We start from the raw sequence: 16,636 nt of genomic DNA, 5'->3' as shown, positions 1-16,636 counted from the left end.
CCTCAAAGTTGTGAATGTTCCTGCAGCGTCAAAAAACGTGCATAGCTCAGTTTAGTTGAGTCATGGCTCTAATTTAAAGCCACGTTTCATCTACGGTATCCAGTTTACATTCACTAGCCAAACTAGTAACCAGCCCCAGCCTGAGTAAAATGTAGCTTCCTGTAAAACCCACAGAGCTCCTGCGCCTGTGCAGACAGTCGACGATCCGCTCGAACTCCGCAGAGCCGTGTAGGCGGAGGCTCACTGGCGCGCATGCGCGGACTAGATTCCGGGGATGGGTCTATCGATGGAAACAAGATGGCGACTCTGGCAAAAGCGCCAATATATTTACTGAAGTAGATGTCCATATTTAACCGTGGTAGTGGGTTTTCCCAAGCCCTTCGGGGCATTCCGCGAAACATGACGAGCGGGAGCATGTTTTCCAAGAGGAATTGACCGGGATTAATATCGTAACAAAGTCAGCGAGATGTGCGAGAGCTATGCCCGCTCGCTGCTGCGTGTCTCGGTGGCGCAGATCTGCCAGGCTCTGGGCTGGGATGCGGTTCAGCTCACTGCGTGTGATCTGCTGTCCGATGTGCTGCATCGGTACATCCAGCAGTTGGCTCGGGTCTGTCATCGATACTCTGAGTTGTGTAAGTGCTTTGTTTGGTTCTCTTATTACTTTTTTAGCCTGTAAACTCAAAGTAGTCGATCACGTTGTTGTTAACTGACTCTGCAGCTGGCGCCCCCTAGCAAGCAGTTAATATGTCAGAAAGTACAGTAGGAACACAGCAAAGCGACTTCCCCTGTATTGTTATTATTGGGGCTATGCTGCTTTGCATCTGTTTTCAGTGTTAAAAGTAGCCGATCTCACGAGTATTGGTTACTTAACTGCTGTATAATCTATAAAATAACGTCGCGTGCCGACTGTAAACCTGTTGAGCATCACTTCTTGTGTGTGCAGAGTGAGTGCTGTGGTTTAATGACAACATTTTTGATCCATTTCAGATGGAAGAACAGATCCAGTCCTGGACGATGTCAGCCAGGCTTTCAGACTGCTAGGAGTGAGTCTGAGTGAACTGGAGGACTATGTCAACAACCTAGAGCCTGTGCCCTTCAGCCACCAAACACCGCTCTACCCTGTTAGCAAAAACAATGTCCTGCAGTTTCCCCAACCTGGAGTTCGAGATGCAGAGGAAAGGAAAGATTACATTCCAGAGTATATGCCACCTCTGGTCTCCTTACAAGAAGGTCAGTATAATAACTTGTATAGTATTAGCTATATGACCATTACTTTTTAGTGTGCACAGGCTGAAAGTTGATAGCAAAGTGGAATCAAGTCCTCTCTAAATCCTATGCAAATAATATAGCATTATAATTAAGTTTATTGCAGGGTTGTTACATTAGACTGTGATGTAACACAGCAGATTCGTAAAATAATCTTTTACGAATCATCTTTTTACTTTGTAGACATTTTATTGTGTTGTAAATTTTATTTTAAGTTGCTAAAAATAAGTGTAAATGCATCGATTCACACAAAGTGAAATACTTTTTTAAATACCCAAATATATTTAAAGTCAAAAGTTCAAACTAAAATCACACGTTTATGTTGTAAATGTCATGTTGTGATTGTCAAAGTTCTTAGTTCTGTTTTTTATCTCCTTTACTCTAGAAGAAGAGGAGGAAGAGGTCCCCCCTGATATGGGTACTTCAGCTGAAGCTATGCAGGTGGCACTGGAAGAGGATGAGGAGGAAATAGATGAAGATGAAACAGTCAACGATGAAAATCATCCACTAAAGAGGCACCTGGATAGTCCTGATGCAGCTATGGGCATGATGCCTACCTCCAAGAGGCCTCGGATGTACCCTGGCCTCAGCCCAGAGTGGGGTCTTGAGCCCAGGGAGCCTCTTACGTCTCTCAACCCTCAACGTGTTAGTCCAGGCATTCTACCTTCTCATGACAGCCTGGACCCCCTGTCACCTGAAATGCCATCTGGTACCCTGCCTTCTTTTAGACCTCAGCCCGTAATACCAAAACACTCTGATCAGAAGGCCCTCACTGCTCCAGCAAGAAAGCCTAAGGTGTCTTCCCCTGGCAGACAAAGGACTAAGTCTCCTAAAGGGGTTATTCCTGTTCCGGTGGTTGGCAGTCCCATAAATTCACCAAAACCATCTAAGGAAAAGAAAAAGTCTCCAGGCAAGACAAAGAGTCCTAAAAGTCCCAAGAGCCCTAAAATGGCCTCAGCTAAAGCCCCCCAACCTCAGAGCAAACCAGATGTCATGCAAAAGTTACCGTTGTCCACACCGAGTGAGAGCATGGGCAAAGACAATATTCATTTGCGTCAGAACATAGAAGAAAGGGAGCTAACTGCAGGCCCTTTCAAGAAATTAGAGCCAGATAATAGAGCAATTGAGGATTCGATTGACGCTGTGATAGCTAGAGCATGTGCTGAACGGAAACCCGATCCATTCGCGTTCTCCTCGGGCTCTGATTCGGATAGCAATGGATTCTCCAGTCCCAGGAGACTGACTATTATGGAGCCGTCTACACCTAAAGGCCCAATTGGTGCCGGCATCTTGTTAAAAGACACGTCAACACCACTTCACCCTCTGCCACACATAGGCCTGGGGAATTGGACGATGGATGATTCAATCAACGAGGTGATTCGAAAGGCCAACCAGGGGGGGCCATCTGCCCCCGCTGTACCCCAACCGGCAGCAGATTACGTGTCATCCGGATCGGCTTCACCACCTACCCCTGAACCACTCCTCAAGGTGTTTGAGGAGAAAAATAAGATTGTGTCATCAGTAGATGTCAAGAAGAAGCTAAAGAAGGAGCTTAAAACTAAGATGAAGAAGAAGGAGAAAGACAAGCCGAAAGATAAAGACAGGGAAAAAGATAAGAGTAAGCTAAAAGAGAAGAATAAGGACAAGAACAGGGATAAAAACAAGGAGTTTTCTAAAGATGGGAAGATGCCCTGGAAGGAGTTTGGGGTAAAGGACGAGGAACTTTTTGTTCCACGAGACTTCCCCCTGGCTGAGGGCTCAATCAAGATGAAGTCAAGAGATGGGGACAGCTCTAAAAAGGAGAAGGAGAAACATAAAGACAAAAAGAAGGATAAAGAAAAAAGTAAAAAGGACAAGGATAAGAAGGACAAGGGGAAAGATAAGAGCAAGGACGACAAGCAGAAACAATCTACATTATCCCCCTTTGGTCTGGGTGATGTCCCGCCACTGTTTAGCCCGCATACCTGTCTGCGCGTGCCCTCAATGCTGCCTCCTTTGGCCCCAATCCTCCAGGAGAAGGAAATAAAAACCAAGGAGAAGGACAAAAAGAAAGACAAGAAAGAGAAGAAGAAAAAGAAGGACAAGGAGAAAGACAAGGAGCGGGAAAAGGCCAAAGAAAAAGAAAGGGAAAAAGAGGATAAGAGGAAGGAAAAGGAGAGGGAAAAGGAGAAACGAGAAAAGGAAAAAGAGAAAGAGAAGGAGAGAATTCGACTGGAAAAGGTCAGTTTGTATTTACGTCTAGCATACCTTTTGTTTATTGTTTTTTGATTTTTCTGTATGTTGGCGCCACAAATATTTCTATTATCCTTTGTGTCTCTTTAGGTCAAAATAGACACTCCAGCACCTTTACCGTCTCCGGTCATTCCCAGACTGACGCTCAGGGTGGGAGCAGGTCAAGACAAAATGTAAGTACTGATTAAAGCTTTCTAGTGCTACCTCTGATAATGTGTTTTTATGTCACACAAAGAGTCTTTACAGTTGACGGCCGGTATTCATGGGGGTTAGGGTCCACAACTGCCCGTGAATAGCTGAAATCCATGAATACTTCAAATCCTTTCTAAAAACGTTTATAACTGCCAATTTTATTAGTTAAAACACCAAGTATACCTTAAACTATCATCCTAAAACACTTCATTTCAAAGTCATCTTACAACGAGTCTTTTATGAAGGTCTCAGGCATTTCGCAGCCGCTTCCGTGTCTGGCGATGCAGATTTCCCCATGCAGAGAAATATACTCTTTTTTTTTTTTTTTTTTTTCATTCATAAAAAATGTATTTAGTCACGAAAATAATTGAATAATAATAATAAATGAGAAATATTTTAAATACGCTCTACAGAAAAAAATCCATGAATAGGTCAATTCTCTGGGAATATTTGGGAGTTACTTTCCGCAAAACAATCTGTGCAAACTGAACCGCGGATAGGCCTGTGTTGACTGTACTTCTTGACCTATGAAATCTTACTTTTTCTGGCCTCAGTGCTTTTTGGTACTGCCTGAAAGGTATCTGTTAAAGATCTATTCATGTTTTTTGTCCATTGTCTCATTTTTGATTATATAAATTCTGTTTGATAAAGTTTTATCAGCTGGGTGGGTGGGCCGCTGTGCTCACAGCTGCAGCTGTTTACCTTTGATGATCACATTGAGTTAATTAATTTAGTTCTACCTTAAAGAAGACTCTTATAAAAAGAGACAGTATGAACAGAAGACATCTCTAACTTGTAACTCTCTATCAACAGTGTCATCAGCAAAGTGGTTCCAAATTCAGAGCCCAGCACGCCAGCACCCAAGACCCCTGCTACCAAGTCAGGACCTGGCAATCGCCCTCGGACACCGCCGCCACCACCAATGCTGCCGCCAGTCATACCCACGCTTCCGCCAGCTCCCTCGCCCCTTCCACCTGCTCCACCCCCATCATCGTCTTTAATTTCCCCGCCCCCTATACTCCCTCCTGCCGCCTCCGTCAAAACACCGGTCCGCAGCGTGGTAACTGAGACCGTCAGTACTTACGTGGTAAGTGCCCAGGATAAAAATATTTGTGCATTTAAGAGCTTTAGCTTCACCAGTCTTTGTTTAGTGTCCATGACATGCACATTAACAAGAACAGTCTGAAATTACATACCTGAATATCAGGCTGCAAAATCTATATATGAATTGAATCCCTGGATCCAGCTCATGAAAGTTTCTTAACCCTTGTGTGGTGTTCATATTTTTGTTACTCAGCCAGTGTTCATGGGTCTGGTGGACCCGCTAGAGTTTTGGCTTTTGAAATTAACACTATCAAACAATTTTATGTTAAATTACTCAACAGATGTTCACTTCATCCCAATTACAAACCATATGAACAGCAAACATGGTTAATTTTTTCCCTTTACCTTTGTTAGATCATATTTATGAATTAATGTGCTTCTCGTTTTTTGTTTTTCTATAAAATGTTATAAAAAAATCAGTTATAATCAAGTGGAGTGAGTGGAAAGACACAACACATTTACACGTGAAGCAATATGTTTCACAACTAAATGGGATCAGCTGCTCATCAATGGTGACATTAGGCCCAGGGTTGTAAAACAGGGGGAGGTGGTGCACACACTTATCCCACACTGTCCTGATGGCAGCTAGCTTGTCTCTCTGCCGTCGAGCTGGTCTGTCATCTCGGTTATCAAAACGGATAATCCTGGAAATTTTGTGGAAGTTTTCCAGAGACACTGATGCACGGAAAGGTTCGTGCCGGTTTCTGCATCCCACAGGGATTCTGTCGATTCCCCTTTGGACCTGAAAACTCCTGCAAGGATAAGAACCCCAAAGTAGGCCTTTGGGGTTCTTAGATGAATTTGGTCCATCTCCTTCCACCTCTCTCCAAAAACACACCTTCCTTCTAGATTACTGCAATCCAGAATAATTTTCTGGATGGAATCTGGGATGAAAAGCTCAAATGAAGACTTGATGTCCTGCACATGAGTAACTGTCAGCCGTGTTGGCCCTGGCTTATCACAGTAACAGCTCTGCATTTCTTGGGCAAGAAGACCATCCAATTTCACCAGTTATTGACATCCATATTTCTTCACTTGCTGACTGGTGGGCTTGTTCTGGTCCTGGAGCTGGCTGCAGATGGGGTACTCGTCTTCGTTTTGTTACTAAATGGTGCTCAACCTCATCCTCTTCTTCAAAGTCACTGTCAGACTCTGAATTTTCAGAAATGTGAAATATTCTGAAACCTCTTTGTCAACATCATCATCCGAAGCCCCTCTCTCTTCCAAAATCAATTGGATGGCCCTCGCAGCAGATAATCTTTTGCCATCTTGATCAGTTGTGATAAAGAACCACACTGGCAAAGTCTTATTTATAGTATTATGCCCCTAATTAGCAGGAGGGACAGGGAATGAGAAAATAAAATTTGGATCCCTCAAGAAAGAGGGTAAAATGTGTGGGAATGTAAGAGCAGACAACAATGTTGCAACTTTGTGCGGGAGCAGGAGGGGAAGAAAACACTATCAGCAGCACCAGAAAGGAGGAAGACAGAGTGTGGGAACACAGGACCTTCACTTTCAACACTTTTATTAGACCTGGGTCCAGTGGACCCGAACACCTTGTATGTAATGTAAATGCGTGGGGGGAGGTACGGTATGAGGTCATTGAAAATTAGTTCGGATTTATGTTCTTCACAGAAAATAAGCCAAAGCCAATGAATTTCAGGTTGAAAAAATAATTAATTGTTTCATTTTTCTTTTGAAAAAAAGTGAAAACGGGTCTCACAGACCCGAACACCATACAAGGGTTAAGAGTATAAAGATGTTGCTCCTGTTTTGGTTTTTGTTTTTTCAGTTTGATCTTGAAATATTAAAGAGGGCTTTAAAAATATTTTATGGACTCCACAAGCTCTAAAAGCTCTTCTAATGTTACCTAAGCACCGTCTGTTGTTTTCATGAATCTGTCTTTTTGATGAACCCCACTAACCAGACACACATCCTCCTTGGCAAAGGTAGTTACACTCAAGATAAAACAGACTGTTGGGTTATTCAGCGTTTTGGGGGGATTTTTTTCATTATCTGTTTGTGTCATAACTATATATTTTTTTCATTTGATTGCCTTTGACATGTCACTAAAGTTTTCTCCTGTGTGTAACAATCAAGATTCGAGATGAGTGGGGAAACCAGATCTGGATTTGCCCTGGATGTAACAAACCTGATGATGGCAGTCCCATGATAGGATGTGATGGCTGTGACGACTGGTATCACTGGTAAGAGCTTTACAACCCTGTATTTTCATGACAAGGATGGGTGCTTGTACTAATTCTTAATCTGCTCTTCCACTTCTGGGTTCTTATTTGCATTTTTAATGCATTTATATGTAATTCACTCTTGTCACTTTGGTTAATCTGGGGAAATGTGGTTTCTGGGCGTCTGTAATGGGACCTTTTGATAAAAAAATATCAGCACAGCCCCATTAAAAATCTGTCAAATACTGTGTATGATTTACAGCAGCTGATTAAAGGTATTTGTATGACTGAGACATAGTGTGTTTGGGATCGTAAAAAACAGAAAAAGTTGTTGCTGCTGTTGAATCATTCGTCCTGCTGCTAACATTCCTCAGAGGTTATGATCCATGTTGACACGATAGCATAACACAGTTGCCTCAGATTTGTCTCCCAACAGATTTATCTCCCCACCACATCCCAACGGTGCTCTATTAGATTTAGATCTGGTGTCTGTGGAGGTCATTTGAGTACAGTGAACTCACTGTCATATTCAAGAAACCAGTTTGAGATGATTTGAGCTTTGTGACATGACACGTTATCCTGCTGGAAGCTAAAAGCCGTCTGGCCATTCTCCTCAGATCTCGAGCACCAGAGAACTCCCACTCATATTTTCTTCTTTTTTTTTGGACCACTCTCTGTAAACCCTAGAGATGCTTGTGTAGGAAAATCCCAGTAGATCTACATTTTCTGAAATACTCAGACCAGCTCATCAGTCACCAAAAAACACGCCACATTCAAAGCCACTAAAATCAGCATTCGGGTGCTCCATTTGAACTTCAGCAGGTCATCTTAACAATGTCTACATGCCTTAATGCAATGAGTCGCAGCTACCTGATTGGCCGATTAGAAATTTGTGCTAATGAGTAGTTGAATAGGTAGTTGAATGCGTATGTAATTAATGGGCCTGGGTCCACATTACAGTAGGGGGAAAGTTGTTTCTGTGTTTGTATCATCTGTTTTTGATTTGTGAAAATCCAGGAAATTGTGCTAAATGCTAACGGTACATTTATAATCATACAAAATAACAGAAGCACTGTATCTTTCATGTCAACTGATAATTCGAGATCAATTTTTTTCAGACATATGAAACACATAATCAGTCTGAATATGTTTGTCAGTGAGCTGCTGATTTTTTTTTGTAATTTAAATGCATCTTTTATTATCAAAAAGTACAACAATGACTGAATGACCTGATTTCCAGTAATGAATGGCATCCCCTCACATCTCCTTGGGAAGTCTGTAGGTGGTTGAATTTATTAAATGCCAGAAACCTGACAGGATGAGGCCTAAATAAACAATATGTGTGTTCCTTTTAATTTGACATCAGTGTCAAACATAATGTCTTCTAACCAAATGGGGCTAAAGCCTCATAGGAATATGACTGCATTCTCACCATTTCCTCACTAACCTCAACTCTCTTCTTCTGTAATGTCCTTAGGCTTTGTGTTGGGGTCGTCACAGCGCCCCCTGAGGACCAGCAGTGGTTCTGCGTTAAATGTTCCAGCAAGAAGAAAGATAAAAAACACAAGAAAAGGAAACACAAACCGCATTGAGACTATGCAAAAGCACATTTTGGACTGTTTTGGACTAAAGCCATCAATGAACACTCATGGCACTGCTGTAAAATTTAAAAAAAAAGCTAAAGAAAGCTAAAATTATGGCTGATGCAAACTTCTGAGGATTTTTTTAAAGATGTCAGCCACGATTCATTGTGAGTTGGTAAGAGGATTAAAACAAAGGATTCAACCAGCACATAATCAGCCTTAGTTCTCATGTGGTCCCCCCCTTTTTTTTGCCTATAAATTGTTTATTTGTTGCTTTTGGTTGTACAATCTTGGAGATCTTGTCTGTGTAAGGAGACCATGGCAGTTTCTGTCAAATCAGAGTTAAAATTTCTCAACAAAGTGGAAGAAAGAAGAACAGCTGTTGTCTTTTTTTTCTGTTTTCCCTCATGTTGCCAAGAAATGGCATGACCTTTGTGTCAAGCCTTTCTTCCAATTTTCTGCAGTATCACTGAAATGTCATGTATATAAATGATTGCATCAGGCATGTATAAATGTGTAAATACCAACTTCCAAGCCAAGTGCATTTTGTTCTTAGGATTATTGACTCAAAAATCCATTTTCAGATATTGCTTTTTAAATCTACTGATTTTTCTGTAATTTCTGTACATTTTTTTTTAAATTTAAAGTTTGTATTTTTATTCCCCCCCCCCCTTTCCCTTCATATGGAGTAGTCCTGGAGTTATACTGTAGCTGTGCTTGTAATGTAATTAATTTCACTGAGATTTGAATATTAAAGATGAATGGTCTGTGTACTCACAGACTTTAACATGTCAATCTCATTACCATCAAAACTTTACCCAACTCACCTGTCCAACCCATCCATGCATCCTTGATTTTTTTTTTTTTTTTGTTCGACGAGTGCACGCTTTCAATTGTTTTGGGGTTGTTTTTTTTTGCATTGGCTTTATAAGAAATAGATTGGAAATATTTTATCAAACCCAGTTTCGTATGTTGAATTTTGTCCGTGTTAATTCACTAATCCAGGATCCTCCCTTGCAGCTGTGTTACTGTTACCGTTACACTGAACACTGAAGGTCACCTGAGCGATTTTGTGTGGATCAGTTTGTCTGCTACAAATGGGGATATTTGTAGACTTGCTGCCTTTCCTCGAATGACCACACGGTGTCAATCTTCGTGCACAGAAACCGGCGCCCTGCTCATAAGGCGTGGACGACGAGACAGCCTCGTGCAAACCGTGTTCCACCACATCATAAATGTAAAAAAGCTATAACTGCTCTCTTAGGTAATGCATTTGGGATCTTCTCAAACATGCCTTGAAAGGAAATCGTCTCTAAAAGCACTGTCCCTTGTAAGACACCCTATAAATGACAGTAACATTTACAGCCATTCAGAAGCTATTAAGGTGGGTTTCTGTAGGGGGGGGGGGGCAGGTAGTAAAACATCCTTTGCAGAATTATCATTGGATGGTAATTTTAGAACGTGGGCTCTGCTTGTCTTGTGTCACTTTTTCCATTCTTTGAAATTAAACGTTGCAATGAAGCCTCTGAAGGAGGAGGAAACATATGTAGCAGAAGCGGATTACCAGTCATCAATGACTTTATATACTGAGATGTGAAACATCTTCATACGTATCTGCTGTAATGTGCTTCTGCATCATATATTTCTGGGAACAAGCAATACCAGTGCTGTCCTTGGCATTTTGGTGCACAGGTCATATTTTACAGAAAAGTAATAGTATATGAAAACCTTTGAAAGGGCGTAGAGAAATTCTGAGGTCTGAGTTCAGTGAGTTTTAAAAAAAATTTATTCAGCATTGTGCTGGCAGTTGGCTAATGAAGGCTGTGTTTTTGAGGTGGATACCCCAGCATTTCTGTTTAGCATCTGCGATTGATTCATAGACTGAATATTTCAGTTCAGTCCTAATTTAAGTGAAGAAGAAAGTGCTACACACATTAGAAGAGCATCTCTGAACACACAACAAGTAAAAACTTGAAGCACGTGATCTACAGCAGCACAAGACCACATTGGGTCCCACTCCTGTCAGCTAAAAACAGGAAACTGAGGCTACAATTCACACAGACCATGAGCATTGGTCATCTAGTCTGATGACTCTCAACTTCTGCTGCAAACATGAAACTATGGATCCATCCCACCTTGTATCAATGGTTGAGGCTGATGGTGGTGTAATAGAGAGGGGGATGTTTTTTTAGTACACCCATCACTCCTTAGTTCCCACTGAACATTGTTTAAATGCTTACCTGACAACTGTTGCTGACCATATCCATCCCTTTATGACCAAAATGTACCCATCTGCAGATTGCTCATTCCTGCAAATTATTCCTGCAAATGAAGCTTTGTACACTGTACTCAAACAGCGTATAAATCTTTAAATCCTTGATGTTTTGTGGACATAGAAAGCAAACCTGACTCATTCACCTTTAAACGTGCGAATATTTCCTCCTACTTATCCACTCCTTTCTCTTTCTTGTTTACTCCCAAATTTGGAAATCTACTCAACATCTTCCGATAACATAGAATGAAAGAGGAAGTGGAAAAAATGATGCGTGACAGAAGAAAAGGGAAGTAAAATTACTTCTGTCCATGCAAAATAAGCTGACATTTCAATGTGGTATGGTGTTTTTAATCACACCAGGCGCGTCCAGTCATGCAGGTCATTGTGGGAGGAGAACTGATGTGTGCTAAATCTGTAAAATCAAAGTAGTCAAACTGAAAAAAAAATAAAAAGTGATTGTTGAGATGGAAAAATCAAAAGATCAGACTGTATATGAATAGGAATTTCATTAACAGTGTCTGCCTTCAGCCTGTTGGTGCTAAAACGTCAACTCCACTCAGGTTTTGGGTGTCTTTTTCCCTCATCAAGATGGTGTCAGGTCTCTTGCTGTCAGTGCCTGTTGCTAGCATCTGTTGGATCATAAATTTTATTGCCCAGTGCCTGCAAACACAGAATTTTGCTATTAAAAAAAGGCCTAAATCTCTATTTCTTATTATTAGATATTAAAATTTTTAACCGTGGTGAATAGGTAACAAACAAGTTATGATGCCGGGGGAGGGGGGGGGGGGGGAAGCTGTGCCCGCTTGTAACCGTTTGAAAATTTGAGTGTCAAGTGTGACTTTAAAGTCATGCTGCCAGCGTGTGGTGTTTGCACTCGAGCAGTGTTCACCGAGCTGTGACAGTTTCAGTTTTAACCTGCAAAAACACAGACAGAATTTGTCTGTGCAAATGGTCCCGAGGGAGGCCAAAAGTGGCAAAAGAAGAGGAAAAAAAATGAAAGTTGAGGTTGCTTTCACTGTTCAGGCCACCTGCAGTGCTTTCACCATGTGCTGTTATTCAACTTAGTACATGTCAGGCATGAATGCATTTTGTTTTTCAGCCGCAAAATGCACTGAAACCCAATAACACTCCCTTTCAGAGCAATACTCCTTGTTTCATATATCATTCCCATGCCATATTACTACACCTCTGTCACCTCTTTTCAGTTGTCAGCGATTAGCACGCAGGCGTTATCGTACTGTACGCTTACTGTAGGTGTTCATAGCAGAGCAGCAAGAAAATCTTTCAGTTATCCTCGTGCTCGGCGGCTCTGACTAGTCATGCTAAGCAGCATGGCATCATAAAGGCCTGGATTTCAGCACAAGTGTTTAAAATATTCAGCAGAAGGAGCGGGGCTGAGATGAAGAGGATTTCGTGCCACGATCAGAAGAAGCAGAGAGCCCGTTCATGCTGCTGTACTCGACTGTGATATCAGCACACACTGGCATGACCCTGTTTCAGATGACTTTCCTACTTAATGTCATATTACCCAAGCGGGACACAACACCTACGGGAGGGGAAGACCTAGATTGAGTTCCTCCTGGGTTTTGGTGAAAAGAATATTGCAGTAAATTAGTTTCAGATATTTCACCTGATTGGTCCATGGCAGCACAAACATTGGCTGAGAGAGTACGAGAGAATGTGTGCAGGAGCTTAAAAAAAAAGCTGCCTTGACTTCTTCATTTTCCTATCTAGATGGCTCCCAGCAGAGTGGAGTGAACTTTGTGCCATGCAAATGATAAAACTACACACTTTTGATAAAAAGCTGCTGGGTCTTTTCAACATGCTCTTAATTCTCATGGTTGGGGTTTCTGGTTTTTAAATCGACTGTGGAGAACCTTTGTTTTGTAGAATTACATACCGGCACATGTCATTTGTGCATCGGTGTTTGCGTTATAATCTAAAACACAGTAGGACCACAGTTTTGGGCTGCTCAGTGAACTTCAAACACTCCAGGTACTGGAGGTACACTCCAGTACCTGGAGTGGACAATAAGGGGAGTAATGTCATCTGTCCTTATTTCACAAGTACCCACACTTACTTAAGTGTTTGCTTATATTCTGGCAGCCTATCTTTATCTCTATCTACTCAATTATAGTAATGATGTCAGGCTGTCATAGAAAGCGCTCTCGCTGTCACAAAACGGTCGGTAACCAGACAACTCATGCATAGTGTGATATGCACATGCTCTCACTGCCTGGAGAGTGGTTATACTGTTTATCTCTAGTATCTGCAGGTGCTCAGACAGAGCATTTATTGATAAAATTAGTTGTGGTGGGCGCAGGTGTAGGATGCTAGGCTTGATCAACCAGTTGGCCTTGTTTAGGCTTTTATTTAGAGCAGTTCACTGACTGAACTACATGGCAAAATCCAAAAAAAGAAGGGGAAAAAACATGCTACAAAATCAGGACTGGAACAGAATGAAATTCTGTGTCAACTGTGTTGATGTTTCATCTAATTTCCTCTAGTGTGACAATGGGAATAAATCATTCATGTCCAATTTTCTGAAGTTTCCCTAATATGGGTGTCAATTAGTCGAAGAGTGCTGTGGACACAGCTTTACAGCCTGCAAACTGCGCTGCCGCAGGCAGCACAATGCATTAGCGCACGATGAGCTGTCAGAGAGGATTATTTCAGCCACCACAGCCAGCGAAGGGGGTGGGCACCGCTCTGCTGCACTAAACCAAGGAGAAAGAGTGGGCGGGAGACACAGAAAGGGAGAGAGACACACCGAGGAAAGAGGGAAAGAGAAGAAAGTGTCCGTTACACCGGGTGGATTTTTCCAGAGCACCGATGTTGGAACACTCTTCTGAGCTGGCCCTGGTGCAGAGTCTGTATGCCAACAGCATGCGCTGTCCCCCCTCTGCGGCCGGGATCTCAGTCAGGAATGAGGACCTGCCTATGAGGTACGTTGGGTTGGCCCCTCATTCAAATTTGGGCTAGCTTTTGTGGAGCAGCCCGTATTTGGACTGCCTCTTTGTCTGGGCTGGATATTGTCATAGGATGTATTGTTTCCAGCTGAGTCGTTCTCCCATGCTGTGAGAGTGTGCCTGTGGGTAGGGTAGTGTTCCTCTGGTGCGCCTATATGGTTTTCTTTTTAAACAGGAATCTAGAAGCCATGTTTAAATTGAACGCATTTTATAGTTTATGTCTCCTCAACTTCCCAAGAAAGATGTATCACTAAAATTGAATAAAAATGTACCTCCCTTCTTTATTTTTTCAAACTTCCTCAAGGAATTGTAGATTTGCATGAAATATAAATGTTTAAAAAAAAGGTGGAGGTGTCAGTGATGTAGGTGTTTGTCTTCGAACTGCACGGCCCACTGAAGAAGAGCAGTACGAGTGACTGGATGTCTGCTGAAAGCTGCCCAGGCCTCACTGTGCTGAGCCAGTCAAACACAACTGAAGATATCAATTATCTTTAAATGCAAGAAAAGGAAACATTTACATGTGCATTTGCATACATTCAGTGGAACTTTACACTGATAAGGCAGCGCTATATTTATTTAGTACATCCTGAAACAGTTGATTTCCTCTGCAAAGGAAAGATAAGATGAAGTTCACTCTCTCCATTTTGAGAGCACTTCAGCTGGTCGGCCATTCGACAAATGATTTCATGAAAGGCAGAGCTAAGAATAAGTGCACTTTCAAGTTAAAGGCGTCCTGCTTAAAAACACACGATGTGGCCTCTTTTTTGTTTTTAGTTGAAGCTGGCCTATTTTTACACCTTGTACTTTTTTTTTTTTTTATCACGAAAAGGTGCACATTTAAATGCTGGGTGAGTGGGCTCTTCAGCTCCCACTGCATGAGGGAGAAAACATTTGATGTAAACAACAAAAGGATGGCACATGTGGAGGATTATGATAGGATTAGAGTAGTAATCATCTGAGATTAAGAAAGACAGTCTAGTATTAGAAGGTGCCAGCAACTAGACATGACACTAGGCATGTAAAATCCAATCTATTAAACATCTTTTTAGAAAAAACAAATAGTACATACCAACACAGCTGAAATGTGTTGGATGCTGCAGATGCCTCCGTCTTAATGAAACCCGAATCTTCAGAGAGGTTTAGCGTACCTTTTGATATCAGCCCCTTAAGCTAAAGGTGATGCATGTTGCACAGTGGGCTCGTCCGCACTTATGGAAAAAGAGTTTGCATTATCACATTATGCACACAAGCCTCTTTCAGGCACTGTTTAATAGAGCAGACCCGACACTGGTGCCAGGTTGCCTTGAAATTGCTATGGATACAGGGATTAAGTAGGATTTCATAAATAGGATGTTTCTTAATGCTCACTATGAAGAATATTTTAGGACTGTGCAGTAATGAGTGGTTTGATAATTAGGCTAGCCCCCCAACTCGTCTCTCAAACAGCACTTGACAACAGTCCACCTCCCCCCGTTTACCTTTCCCTCCACGTGTAGAGGCCTCACCTTGTAAGTCCGGCACAACAAAGGAAGATAGGCTCCCCCTCCCCCCTCTCCCCACCTTCTAGGAGATAACAGTCCAGCACAAAGGGGGAATATGACCTATGACCCTGAAGGGAAGAATGGATGAAGGCAGACAAGAACAGCTACATTTTTACCCATCTAACTTTTTGACTGGGAATTGATTTATGGACCGATCTGCAGTGCAAGGCAATAAACAAACTGGAAATAATCTTATTTATTTAAGTAATCCAATAAAAACAAAAGGCCCGGTTGCCTAATTTAGAGTGCTGGGAAGATATGGAAACAGGAGTGGCATTAGTGTGATTGATAGTAATAGCCTGGATACTATATTTAAACATTTTAAATCGCTCACCAATTGTGATTATTAGATCACTGATTCATTCTCAGATAGAGTCATTTCACAATAAGGCTCGACATGATCTGATTAATACGTTTTTTTGTTTTTTGTAAAAGGGTTGCAGAATGTGGGTCATTATTGGAATGCAATGGCGATGCTAGAGCAGATAAAAGATCGTAAACTAGAAAACAGGTTAGTAAACTCTCCATAGGGCACCACGTGTGGTCTCTAAAGGGACATTGCAGTCATTTAGATAGGGGTATTTAGATTGTTGAGCAACACGCAGCGTGTCTTTCGGACTTTTGTTGACGAGGCCACGCCTCTGCTTTGCTGCAGCTCGGTGTGCAGTGTTGACGGCGGCTCGCCTGAATTTATTTCGCTCGGAGACAGCGAGAGAGAGAGAGAAACAAGAAGGAAGGAATAAGGCGGATACCGGTGCCCTCGCGCTCTCTCTCTATATCTCCCTCCCTCCCTCTCTGCAGTTTTAAAGAAGACGCCCCCTCCCAGCACCTGCTCTGCTTCGTCTTCTCGCCGTCTCACAGGAGTTGAGTGGACGTCGCTTTTCGTTGTTTAGACGCTGTGTGTGTTGTTCTTTTTTTTTTTTTGGAGCATGACTTCGGCGTACAACCTGGATTTCCTCCCTCTCACCGAAAGTCGGTTAATGACTTCGAGCGACACAATGTAAGTAAATCAGCTAAAGACATGTGCCGAGTTCTCGCCTCGCCTCTTCAACATCGTAAACACAGACTGGCATTTTTATTTTTTTTAAGCAGGCGAGGCGAACAAAACAGTTGAGGGCTAGTTGAGTTAGCTAACGCTAGCTAAACGAGCAAACTGGGATGCTAACGTTGCTAATCACGCAAGCGGTGAGGATACGCTCACCTGGAGTTTAAGTTGCTAGCTTAACTTGGGTAATACAGGCATGTGACCACAATAAATTGTAGTTAAGTAAAGTGTGGCCCTGCTGCT

At 42.1% G+C, this 16,636-nt stretch overlaps 2 protein-coding genes across 5 annotated transcripts in view; both read left to right on the top strand.

The window, feature by feature from the left end:
- The first annotated feature begins 260 nt into the window (after positions 1 to 260).
- taf3 (TAF3 RNA polymerase II, TATA box binding protein (TBP)-associated facto) lies at positions 261 to 9,352 on the top strand. The gene is made up of 7 exons (XM_085412584.1): positions 261 to 632; positions 988 to 1,230; positions 1,652 to 3,486; positions 3,589 to 3,671; positions 4,504 to 4,777; positions 6,895 to 7,001; positions 8,458 to 9,352. The coding sequence occupies exons 1-7, from the start codon at positions 467 to 469 to the stop codon at positions 8,570 to 8,572; spliced, it is 2,823 nt and encodes a 940-aa protein (XP_085268710.1). The 5' UTR covers positions 261 to 466; the 3' UTR covers positions 8,573 to 9,352.
- A 4,265-nt stretch (positions 9,353 to 13,617) lies between these two features.
- Positions 13,618 to 16,636, top strand: part of LOC146665116 (CUGBP Elav-like family member 2) — a 31,065-nt gene continuing 28,046 nt past the window's right edge. For 3 of the 4 annotated variants that reach the window (XM_085412582.1, XM_085412580.1, XM_085412581.1), the window contains exon 1: positions 13,618 to 13,783. In XM_085412582.1, coding sequence (XP_085268708.1) covers positions 13,671 to 13,783 — 113 coding nt within the window. In that variant the 5' untranslated portion in view covers positions 13,618 to 13,670. Of the gene's footprint in view, positions 13,784 to 15,996; positions 16,349 to 16,636 lie in introns of those variants that run through there. The other variant, XM_085412583.1, reaches the window with a different exon arrangement.

The sequence above is a fragment of the Rhamphochromis longiceps genome, linkage group LG7 (genome assembly GCF_057381845.1).
Source record: "Rhamphochromis longiceps isolate RC_006_pf linkage group LG7, R_longiceps_female_GT1.1, whole genome shotgun sequence".
In the NCBI taxonomy this organism is placed as follows: Eukaryota; Metazoa; Chordata; class Actinopteri; order Cichliformes; family Cichlidae; genus Rhamphochromis; species Rhamphochromis longiceps.
Note: the sequence above shows the minus strand (reverse complement) of the source record. Positions and strands in the feature narration are given on the sequence as shown.